General features: G+C 35.2%; 1 protein-coding gene across 2 annotated transcripts in view; it reads right to left on the minus strand.

Annotated features, from left to right (window-relative positions):
- The window catches only part of FASTKD1 (FAST kinase domains 1), a 46,214-nt gene that overhangs the window by 14,293 nt on the left and 19,277 nt on the right, over positions 1-12,644 (minus strand). For both annotated transcript variants that reach the window (XM_007494329.3, XM_007494330.3), the window contains exons 5-9: positions 11,122-11,520; positions 8,083-8,193; positions 7,209-7,340; positions 3,708-4,194; positions 712-826 (exon numbers count right to left, since the gene is read on the minus strand). In XM_007494329.3, coding sequence (XP_007494391.2) covers positions 712-826; positions 3,708-4,194; positions 7,209-7,340; positions 8,083-8,193; positions 11,122-11,520 — 1,244 coding nt within the window. The remainder of the gene's footprint in view (positions 1-711; positions 827-3,707; positions 4,195-7,208; positions 7,341-8,082; positions 8,194-11,121; positions 11,521-12,644) is intronic.

A 12,644-nucleotide genomic window follows, 5' to 3' on the forward strand; every position in this document is an offset into this window, starting at 1 on the left:
ACAACTTGGCTCTAACCTACTTTTCTTCCACCTCTTGGAATATCTCATTTCCTTCAAAATTCAACAGAAATGGCCTCTCATCCATGAGCTCTTTCCTGTTTTAGTCAGCCACTACTTCCCTTACACATGCAAAACTACCTTCTAGTTATTTTGTATCTATCATATATACTTATATGTGTCTATATTGTCTCCCCCAGAATGTAAACCAAGAAAAGTGAATAAATCATCTGATCCCTATAACTTCTCAATATATAATCAAAAGAAGTCAAAGACAGAAACAAAGAACTCAGATGTGCCAAAATATGCATAACCGCATTCTGTTTGAAAAGAAGTGAAAATAAAGGGAGTATGTACTCATTCAGAGACATTAGAGAAAAAATTATGATATATGGGTGTAATGAAATATTATTATATAGAAAGTACTAGGGAGACTTCATATAGCTCGCAGGATGTAGTTTAGAGAAAATCAAGGATTAAGTCCATCTTCCAACAAACACGAAGGAGGCTAGAGCCATTGGAAATGAAGATAGATGAAGAGTACTGTTTATAATACATATTGAATATGGTCAGAAATTGACAGGTTGATTTTTAAGTATTTAGCCCTCAACAGTGAATTATTTCTTTTTTTACAAGACTTTGATGTTCATCTTAAAACTGCACAGTGAAAACATTTTCTCCATCCCAACAGTTGATTCAACAAAATACACTTACTTAAATGAGAGATTAGGCGCTGGATACAAGCTCCAAAGAATTCATCCTTTTGAGGTGGATCATAGTTAAGGACGCTGAAAGGAAGTAAGATAGGATGGATTGCCAAAGGATGGATCTGAACAAAGAGAAAGATTGTTAGTTTTTAAATATTAATTCAGAAAAGATCATAAATTCTAGAATCATAGACTTTGAGCTGGAAGGGGCCTTAGAAGCTATCCAATACAACTTTCTAAAGAAACTTGATCTTTTTTTTTAATCTAGTCATATGTCAATTAGAAAGAGGGTGGATTTCCCATCTTTGTGGATTATCTTCTCCCTCATGCTATGATCCATTTAGCCATTATGAATTCTATCAGTAATAGCACAGTATTAGAGAAAACCTGAAATTTTGAAATTGGTGTGTATAAAACTTAGTAATAATTTATTAGAATAAAGTTCTCTCAGAATTACACTAGCTAAATCTAAATGCCCAAGGAGACCTATGATGTCATCAAGAGGTCCCTCTAAAGATGAAGATTTCAACCTCATCCATGCATGAAAAACAATCCATACTGCTAACATTTGCATTACTTAACACTTGCGAGGCCCAACTCCATCAAAGCTGCGAATAGATTCAGTAGTGAGAGTAGATCCCAGGAAAATCAAAGCCATAGTCTAGATAAAGCCAAACACGCAGCCGACTCCTCATGTGAGGCCCCATGTACTTGGCAGCAACTGACTGTTCTTGTTCTACCCACTGAAGCAAACGAGTTCCCTGAGAACCTGGGCTAGAGGGTTACATATTTACCTGTTGACTTATTATCCAAAACTCTGTCTAGATTCTATGGGGCAAACTAAGTCCATTGTATAAGATTGGTAAACCATTACTTTTCCTTGTCTATGTGAAAACCTTACCATACACCTAACCCTTAGCATACATCACTTTCTATATAAAATACTAGCTTTGATCAATAAACCTCGCCTCTGACTGCTACCAACTTCAGTGGCCCTTTTGACCCCCAAGTGTGTGGGTGTCATCCTTCTCACCGTGTCTCATTCTCCTCACCCCTTCTTTAGGCCCCTTGAATGTTTGTCAGAACCCTGACGATACTTTTACTTAATCAAATTATTATGCAAGAAAGTTTTTCAAACTTTTAATAAGACTTATTATGCTTTAATAAAATAATTATATTCAAGTCAACAATTCTCATATTTAGAGTAAAACTATATTTTATAAAATGCCACATTAATACCATGACATCTCAAAAACCAAAGATAATGTTAAACTTTCAATAGAAAAAAAATATATATCATTTTCTTTAAAAAAAAACACTAAAAGATGGACCTTCATTTAGCAATTTATATCTAATTTTGAAGGTGCAAGTGAAAATGGAATTAGGAATAACTGAATTTTACAAACCAAAGACCAAAAACTTATTTTACTATCCTCAGAAATCTGAGTAGTCATTTCGAGCCAACTAAAGGCATAATACTAAAAGTTTCTATTTTCATCTCTTCCAGCATTCATCCACAGCTTTACCAGAGATTTCCCCTTGATATAAATAAGCCAGTCTCCAGAAATGAATCCCATTGCACACTGGACAATATTTGTATCATCAAGTAGCACTGTAGTTGAAAGGCACGATTTTCATGTTTCATCTTTACAGGCTGAATGCTACCCAAAAGAATGCAAACTTCTTGAGGGCAGGAAATATTTGTTTTTTCCCTTTGTGTCTTCAGGGTTCTCTGGATTGGGCTGGATTTTTCTGCTCATCTTTCCTACGTCATGAAGATACTCAGACAATCCTTGAATACTCAGTCACTGGATCACCTACATTCTATCTGACTTTCAACAACTGTTTGGCTACTGATGGGTAACCATGTGATAAAGGGATTGTTATTAGATTCTCAAAATCATGTGTGGTAAGTGAGGGATATGGGAGCTAGAGTTGAAAAAGCTAGTCTAATTGCTACTAGAAGAAGATGGAGAACCAAACCAGAAATCACAGAATGGCTTCAAATGTACCAAACGGGCTCAGGGTGATTCTACTGATATAAGCCACACAAAATCATGTATTCATACTTCCAATAGTTAATATAATTCTTTTTTTTTTAAGCCCTCACCTTCCGTCTTGGAGTAAATACTGTGTATTGGCTCCAAGGCAGAAGAGTGGTAAGGGCTAGGCAATGGGGGTCAAGTGACTTGCCCAGGGTCACACAGCTGGGAAGTGTCTGAGGCCAGATCTAAACACAGGACCTCCCATCTCTAGGCCAGGCTCTCAATCCACTGAGCTACCCAGCTGCCCCCTGAATTTTTGTTTTTTAACTCTTACCTTTTGTCTCAGAATTAATACTGTATATTGGTTCCAAGGCAGAAGAGTGGTAAGGGCTAGGCAATGAGGGTCAAGTGACTTGCCCAGGGTCACACAGCTAGGAAGTAGCTGAGGCCAGATTTGAACCTAGCACCTCCCATCTCTAGGCCTGGCTCTCAATCCACTGAGCTACCCAGCTGCTCCCTAGTTAATATAATTCTAATACTAATAGTACCAATAGGCTCTGGGATTTTGTCATTTTGGAGAACTTGGGAGGCAAATGACACACAACTAATGTATAAAGAGGTAACCAGAGACCTACACAGGTTAGCAAGTGAGATTTGAATCAAGGTCTTTCTGACCCAAACCCAACACTCCACCCACTAAAACTCACTGTCTGTATAAGCGGAAATTTTGTGCCCTTTGGACTTCATCTCCCAGAATTCTTCCCTCATCCCCAAATTCCCTTTTCCCTTTCTGTTTACATGCGTCTTTTACATTTGTATATAAGTTTTCATGGCTCCTCCCTGGCTCTCTCTTTTCCACATGGGAGGCTGGTGAACTTTTATTTTCCTTTTGCTTCAAGATTAACAGATCTTATTCGATATACTCCTTGGAGTACTGGATATTAATTTTTTAAATGTACATGTCTCTGCTGCAGTGTTTACATGACCTTCATTTGAAATATTTAAATCCAACCCGTACCTTACTGATCTGCTGGACTGTCACAGAAGCTATCCTGTCAAGCAGCGGCGTGCTGAGGTAGTTAGCCCTGACAATAAAACTTGACAGGTTTATAATGTTCGTGTGTGTGACTTGGTCCCCTAAGCGCTGCAAGGCGACAATTGTTTCTTCAAGAAGCTCTTCCTCAAACCATTCTCCATGAACATATTTGAGTTCTTCCCACAACACGTTCAAATTACTGGCTTTTTGTAGTCTCTCACATCCATAGGCGTTTAATTTTGGAAGCAGTCTGAGGTTTTTCTGAGAAACATTGTTCAGATGTGAATGGTCATGTTGAATCCATATTGAAAGAGATGACGCAAAAATGTGTAGGTCGCTTAAACTGCACTGAGGTAAAATGGACTCTACTCGGGAAATCCCCGATTCATCCAAGTGAGAAGAAGGAAGCATGGCAATGACCTGGACCAGCCTAGAAATTTCACTAGGTATGACATTTTTTCTCAAATAGCTGTGAAAAAAAGAAAGAAAATTCAAAAGGACAAAACAGTCATTATGAAAACACACATTTATACATAAATTACATTAGGTTAAAACAAATCTCTTAGAAGATGATAAATGGTACACTTATCATTTCTATCACAGATTTGTGAATTTAACATAAATCTGTAGTTCTCTTTCCTTTCTAAAAGGAAAGTTTTGAAAATCCATTTTGGCCTCACCCTCACCTTTTGATTGAATTAAGAACAAGGCCTAAGACTTATCTATATAAGGAGGATGCTTCATGGCTCCCGGGCATACTGGGAAAAGCTTGCCTCTTGTCTCACATGACTCCTAGAGTCCAGAAGACTGGCCTCTGACCCGGACTGAGGTCAAGCCTGTCCATCCAGGAAGACCCAGAAAAAGTGATGTCACCAGGATCATAAGCCACAGATCAAAGAAGTTTGTGCGTCTTTGCTAGGAAGCAGCAAGAGCAAACCAGGACATGCAGTGAGCGATGGGCTCCGGTTAGCTAAGCAACCAACCTGCCTTGTGATTATGTGCTTTTTCTCTCTCCAACCTGCTTTCACTATTTAATAAATAATTATAAATTACTACATCGTCTCCAGAAATTTTTAATCTTAATAATCAGGACTGTTTCATTTCTGTTAGGCATTTCATTTTGTTTTTTTAATCTCTAGTGCCTAACACAGTATCTTGCCCACAATAACCAAATAATAAGTGGTTGCTGAATTAAATCAAATCTTATAGGTTGACTAGATCAGCAGTATCAAACTCAAAAAAGAAATGAAGTCCCTAAACCTTACTTAAGGATCTCTTCAGGGTCACATCTGACATAAAAAAATACCTATTAACATTATCTATGCTCTATTATATTTTAATGTATTTGTTAAATATTTCCCAATTATATTTTAATTTGGTTTGGACTCACTCAATCTGTTTAGACTAAGAGGTGGCACAAAAGGAAAATACAAGAAAATTTAAGAAGGAAGAAGATAAAAATAAAATAATAATGGGTCACTGAAAGAAATCAGAGACATTTTTGGTGGGAACCTGACTTTTTCCCTATTCAACAAAAGAAAACAGTTATTAGAAACAAGAGAGATGTGCTTATTGTACAGAAAAAGGGTTTCGTACAACAAAAAATGGCATAATTAAAAGAAAAGATTTTCTTAGCAAAAAGACATCAAAACTTGAAATTAGACATTTAAGAAATTGTTAATTTTTTCTTTTTAACAAAAGTAACTCCCAATCTGAAAAACAGTGGCAAAGTGAACAGAGAGACAGACTTGGAGGAAGGAAGGTTCTAGGTCAAGACCAACTTCAGACATATATTAACTATGAGACTCAGAGGAAGTCATAAAATCTCTCATATCTCTAGCAACTCACTAAGTATATTTGTTGTATGGCAGTAGCAGATCTGCACTTGTAGAGGGAATTTTCACACCAGAAATTCTCTAAACTAGTGAAGTCAGATCTGGATAAAAAAGAAGCAAACAAAAATCATCCCAATCCACCCCCCCCCCCATTCAAAAGATATTAAAGATAATTTTCAGGAAATATAGATTGCCAATAATCACTTTTTAAAGTGTTCAACCTCATTAATAATAAAGGAGATAAAAATACAAAACAACATTGAGGTACCACTTTTTATCTATCAACACAGTAAAAATAACTAAAAACAATAGAACTCAACATTCAATTTTGGCCTCAAAGAAGAAAGGAGAAGACACTTCCTCTGATCCTCTATAGAAATAAGTATGGAACATTGCATATAATAAGCATTTTTTGTTCTTGCTGTTTGATTTTGAAGAATTTTTTTCTCTTCTGCTTAAAAGAAGGAATGACTCTAAGAATGGGAAAAGGGAAGGAGAAAAGAAAATCTAGGCAATGTAAAAACAAAGGATATCAAAAGGATAACAAAAATCTTTTTTGTTTTTTAAAAAACCCTTACCTTCCATCTTGGAATCAATACTGTGTATTGGTTCCAAAGCAGAAGAGTGGTAAGGGCTAGGCAATGGGGGTTAAGTGACTTGCCCAGGGTCACACAGCTGGGAAGTGTCTGAGGCCAGATTTGAACCTAGGACCTCCCATCTCTAGGCCTAGCTCTCAGTGCTCTGAGCTACTCAGCTGCCCCCCGTAAAAATCTATTTTTAATAGTTAATGATAGCAGGATTGTGGATAAACATATACTCATTCATTGTTAATGGAGTTGCAACCTTGTAGAGTTCTTAATCTGTGGTAAAAATTCTTTTAATTATTCTTCTACCTAATAATTCTAATGTGGGCATATAATCCTTATGAATTTTTATCAAAAGAAACCAAAAAAGCACTCTTCAAAGATTTTCATAACCTTGTTATTTCTTACTGAGAAAAATTAAACAATATGTAAACTAATAAAATTCATTATAGAATATTATGATATAATTAAAAACAAATATGAGGAAGCTAAAGAAATATAGATATCTTTATGAAAGAATGCTAAACAAAAAGGGGGGGGCAGCAGGGTGGCTCAATTGATTGAGAATCAGGCCTAGAGACAGGAGGTCCCAGGTTCAAATCTGGCTTCAGACACTTCCCAGCTGTGTGACCCTGAGCAAGTCACTTAACTCCCATTGCCCAGCCCTTATCCCTCTTCTGCCTTGGAGCCAATGCACAGTATTGATTCCAAGATGGAACGTAAGAGTTTAAAAAAAATGGCAGAACAATGGGTATTTACTATAACCATACAAAGGAAAATGGAAATGAAAACAGAATGTAGAAAAAGTGACTGGAAAAGCTGTTAAAATATTTAATGAATTAAAGGTAAGAGTTTAAAAAAAGAACTCCAGAGACCCCCTAATATGACCCCTTCAAAATGTTATAATATTATGTCTTAAAGGTCCTCCGGGGCCATATTTTTAATTCCAGTGGATTATGCCCTCAAAATGAGACATCAAATGTGAACACAGTTAAAGTACCTAAAAATCTTTTTGGTGGCTTATCATATGAAAACTAAAACAAATAACTTTATTTAAAACTTACCTAAATAGTAGTTCTCTGAGAATCCTAAGAAATTTTGAATTATGAACACGCAAGTGAACCACAGCTTTGGTTATCTTTGTCAATTCCACTGGTGTATAGACATGTAAATACTTATATAAGATAGAAACAATTCTGAAAGCAAAGTCAAACAATGATTATTATAATAAAGTCATTAGCAGCTTAGATTAGACAACCAATAATCAGAACAGCATCTTGAAGTCAGAGCTAATCCAAAACTACATTGCTGCCCTTAAATTCAATTCCTCTAGGCAGCAACTTTTACCAGAATTACTAATAAAGTAGCACAATTTATTGCCTTCTCTCTACTCTAAGCCATCTCTCTGATAAAGTTGATCAAAACCAATTAGGTACCCCAAAGCAAGCAAGATGCAAGGGGAAGGAAAGACAAAAACAATCAACAACTAGATAATAGACAGTGAATTCCATGTAATTAACATTAAATAAACCACATGCTTCCCTCTTGTTTTAAAATTTTTATTTAATTAAAAAGATAATAAATGTGTGTGAAACTGTCAAAATCACAACCCTAGGAGTAGATCATTAATGGCAACTCAAAGTCCACATGGCTATGAATTATCTTAAATAGGAAATAATACTTTTTGGCTGTTTTTTGTTCCTCTACATTATGAATGGTCTTTTTTGGTTTAAAAGCATCTATAAATCAGAAAAGTATACTAAAACTGCTTCTGTTCTCTTCTTTGCAAAAGAAAATTCTAAAATAATCCAAGGACAATTCTCTACATGCTTTTGTACAAACAAAAAGGGTTGTACTAGTTAAAGTATACACATTTTTCCTGAAATGGTAGTACAAGGACAATCCAGTTATTGAATCAGAAATATAAAAGAAAATTACTTTTTAATCAGATGTAAATCTTTGGTATTCATTTCTTCCATTGTGACCAATACGGCTAATGCTTGTTGACTGGTTAGTTCCTCCACCATCATTTGTAGAACTAATCTAAGTCTAGAAAACAGAGAAAAGTTGAAAATGTTGAGAAGTCCACAATTCTCCAAAAAGAGAGAATTTTTTCCAGAGAAAAGAAATAAACTTAAAAGAAAAATTCAGTTGGTAATCTCATCTATGTCATTTTTATTCATATAAGTTGGAGGATGGAAATTAATCATTATTTCAGAAAGAAATAACTCTAGTGTCGAATAGAATTTAAAAATGCATCTTCTAATTTAAAAACTCTCTAAGTCAACTATAGCTAAAACTTTTTTATTGATACTTTAAAAATTGAGGAATTAGAGTATTAGGATGTTGAAATAGAGTGAAATGAAAAAATTATTCAATGCTAGTTGGGTAGGTGTAGCAAATAATTAATTCTACAAGGTATGAAGAGATGTGCCTATTATGCCTGCATATTAGTATCTACAGAGAAAATCTTAAATGCTGGAACCACATTCTAACAATATGGGAGAAAATTAAGAAAACAAAAGGTCTATTTTGGATACTATTCAAGGGGATTAGTTAATGAAGTAATAAAATGTTTTAGTATCTCCTATAAGGAAGTTCTAGAACATGGGTCTGGAAAACATCTGCTCATGCTTTATCTTCTGTGTGCAATGCCTTCCCTATAACCAAATCGTATCCAGGTCAAGCGCCACCTCTTCCCAAAAGACTTCCTTAACTATTCCAAACTATACTAATGTCTTCTTCCTTAGAACTAGGACATTTATTGGCAAAGTCATGCATTCTAAGAGTTAAATATTCATTGCACTATTATTCCAAAGTTTTATTTACATAATCTTATCTCCCAAGTATTATAGCCATTTTACTGATGAATAAACTCAGAGATAGTAACTGATTTACCAAAGAGCAACTCACCCAACTAAGAGCAATCAGGGAAGAATCTGAATTCAAGTCTTCCTGATTGAACATCCAGCACTCTTTCCCCAAGTCATGCCACTTCTCTATAAAGAGAAACTAGGTGGCTCTGTGGATTGAGCACTGGACTTGGAGTCAGGAAGACCTGTGTTTGAATCTAGCCTCAGATACTTCTAGGGCTGTGATCCTGGGCGAGAGAGTCACTTAACTTATATCTACCTTAATTTTCTCATCTTGTAAAATAGGGATATATAATAGCACTTAACCTCGTGGAGTAATTGTGATGATATAGGATGTGGGGTTTTGGTTTTTAAAAGATTGCTCTATTACAAAAATGAATAATATGGAAATAGGTATTGAGTGATAATACTTACACAAACCAGTAGAATTGCTTGTTGATTATGGGAGGGGGGAGGGAAAAAACATGGATCATGTAACCATGGAAAAATACTTTAAAATTAATAAATAAAAATAACTGCAAAAACCATAAAAAATAAATAAATTTAAATAATTTAAACAATTTTAAATAAAATTTTAAAAATAAAATTTAAGAATTCTATATAATACCAATAAACTACACAACTGAACTATGAATAAAACCATAAAATTCAAACTATCTGCCTTTTTTAAATAAATAAAAAATAATAAATGTTAAACTTATCAGAAAAAAAGCAACAATTTATTTGTTCTGGGCAATGACTTTATACTAACTCTGTCATCTAAAAAATTCACATCCATCTTTAATTAAATGCTTTCTTTTCTTTTTCTCTTCCAATCAATATTGTTATCCATTTCAATGTTTGGTTAATGGATAATTCTTGCTTGTACAAGGCAGGAGTCAAGTCTAGTTTATATATGTCTATTGTGCCACATACAGAGACAACAAATGCTTGTGATAACAGTAAAAACTATTATTTAGTGCTGAATATGATAAGATAATTGGGAGTGTTTGAAACTTAGGGCTCAGAGGTTTTGTGCCTAATGGTAATTCCAGGATTATGATCATGAAAGAGAAAACAAGATCACAGCTTTGGAACTGGAATGATCTTAAAATCTAGTCCTTATCCCTGGTTTAAAAAAAATTTTTTTAATGAAGTCCTGGGATCTTGATTTCCCTATGTTCACACAAATAGGAGGGCCAAGATTTGAATTCATATCCTCTAACTTCAAATTCAACACTCTTTCCACTGCGCCATTTACCCTCCCAATGGAGGTCCAGAGAGCCCATTTTCCATTTTATATAACCATAGACAGAAGCTAAATATGCATGTTCCCCAGAAAAACCCAGTGCAGAAGCAAAAATCAGAGAGTGATTTTTCAGAGATGGACCCAAGATTAAATCTGAAATGTACAAAGCCAGAGTTTAAAGTCCAAATCATCCTTATATCTGTGTGTTTAAAACTGAAGCTCTGGGTATACATGGTCCAAGTTCAATGCTGGGGACTCCTCACACACACCGCTCTTTGATGTATGCCCCTCTCTCTCCTGAGAACAAGAGAATTTGACTGCTGTTAAAATCTCCACAACAAAAGCAAAACTGGTCCTGATCTCCCATGCATGCATTCGGGCTAACAACACAGCAGTAACTTCATCTTTCCAAAGGACCTGAACAATGAGCCAGTGTAAAAGTACTACACGAGCAGAGAGATCAACCCAACAAAGAGAAAGCGATCAGAGCTGCTAGCCATGTAACCTTCCTTCTTTGAACTCAATTCTCCCAGAGACCTGTACAGTCCTTCAGACATAGCCTAGAAACAGCCCATTCAGCAAGAAACTCTCCTTTGATATTCTCCATGGCATACTTGTCAATCCACATTAGCAGTATTTGGCCAACACTTCCTGAGTAGTTACTAGGGATGATCTATGATAAAGAGTGGGAAAATGTGTTTGAAGTCTATTTCTATAATTACAAAGGACCCAGAACTGTTTTTTGTTCACCTCTACAATATGCCTGGGCAATACAAAGCACACGGCTTGCCCTCCCAAGACTAAGGGGAGAGATCTGAATTTTAAATCTCCATATTTCCCCAAAGAAAGAAGCAAATCATCTCCAGCTGGACTTACTGTTTCTCTTCCATTGGCCCAGCCAAAGGTCCCAAGGCAACAAATAATTTCACGAAGGAAGCAGGGTCACAGTAAAGAGGAATCATTTCAGAAAGCTTCTCTCTGGCTAATGCTTGAAATGAAAAATTAGTAAATTGCAGAGACTGATACAGCGCAAGGATAAGACTGAGGGTATCCAAATTCAGATGAGCGATATTGCTGATGAATATACGACTGCACTTTTCTAATAGTGGGTGATAATTATATCGAATATTTTGGAGAAATTGCACTATTCTTATTGATGTATTAAAGTCGGAAGGATCCATTGTATCTAAGAGATTTTCTGTCTTGTTCACAAGTCGTTCACCAAAATTTTGTGAGATAACGGAGGATACGTTCACCATCAAGACTGACAATATCCTAAAAGATAGAGATTTTTTTCACAGTTAGACACTGTTTTAAGAATCACAATCATTTCTTTAGAAAGTATGATAAGATCTGAAGAAAAATGGGGAAAATATTATGGATATAATATAGCAGAATGCTCATGTTTAAAAAACCTAACATAAAGTTAAATTCAAGACAAAAAAAGTTGAAATGATACTTTATGGGGACTTTTAAACTCTCATTTTTTCCTTACCTTTTCTGTGACTGAAATGGCTATTTATGTAGCCCCTAATATTAACATTTCAGTAGTCAAGAATAAACTGCCAGGTGCCAACCAAAGTGAAGGGAAATATACCCATTTTAATGTGTTCAGAAGTGGCTTTCCATGAAGTCTTTATTTCCCCACTAATTACGAAAAAAAAAAAACAAACAAACACTAATACTTTCAGTGTCATTTTATCCACTTTTTAGAACAGAACTCATGGCTTAAGCATGAGGTGATACTCGATATGAAGTGGTGCTGATTTTATAATTGTTATTTGACACATTTAGCATTTACATAGTGCTTTAAGGTTTGCAAAGCATTTTACATAAGTTTACTCATTCGATCCTCACAATTACTCCATGAGGTTAAGTGCTATTATATCCCTATTTTACAAGATAAGAAAATTAGGTAGATATAAATTAAGTGACTCACACAGGATCACACCACTAGAAGTATCTGAAGCTAGATTCAAACACAGGTCTTCCTGACTCCAAGTCCAGCACTCAATCCACAGAGCCACCTAGTTTCCCTTTATAGAGAAGTGGCATAACTTGGGGAAAGAGTGCTGGATGTTCAATCAAGAAGATCTGAATTCAGATTCTTCCCTGATTGTTCTTAGTTGGGTGAGACGCTCTTTAGAAAATCAATTACTACCTCTGACTCTGTTTATTCATTTGTAAAATGGGTATAATATCTATACCATCTACCTCAAAAGGTTACTGAGTGACACAAATGAGATATTTATATGTAAAATATTTTGCAAATTTTAAAGAGTTATATACGTCAGTTGTCAATATCTATACCATCTACCTCAAAAGGTTACTGAGTGACACAAATGAGATATTTATATGTAAAATATTTTGCAAATTTTAAAGAGTTATATAAGTCAGTT

Source organism: Monodelphis domestica, chromosome 4 (assembly GCF_027887165.1).
Source record: "Monodelphis domestica isolate mMonDom1 chromosome 4, mMonDom1.pri, whole genome shotgun sequence".
NCBI classification, from domain to species: domain Eukaryota; kingdom Metazoa; phylum Chordata; class Mammalia; order Didelphimorphia; family Didelphidae; genus Monodelphis; species Monodelphis domestica.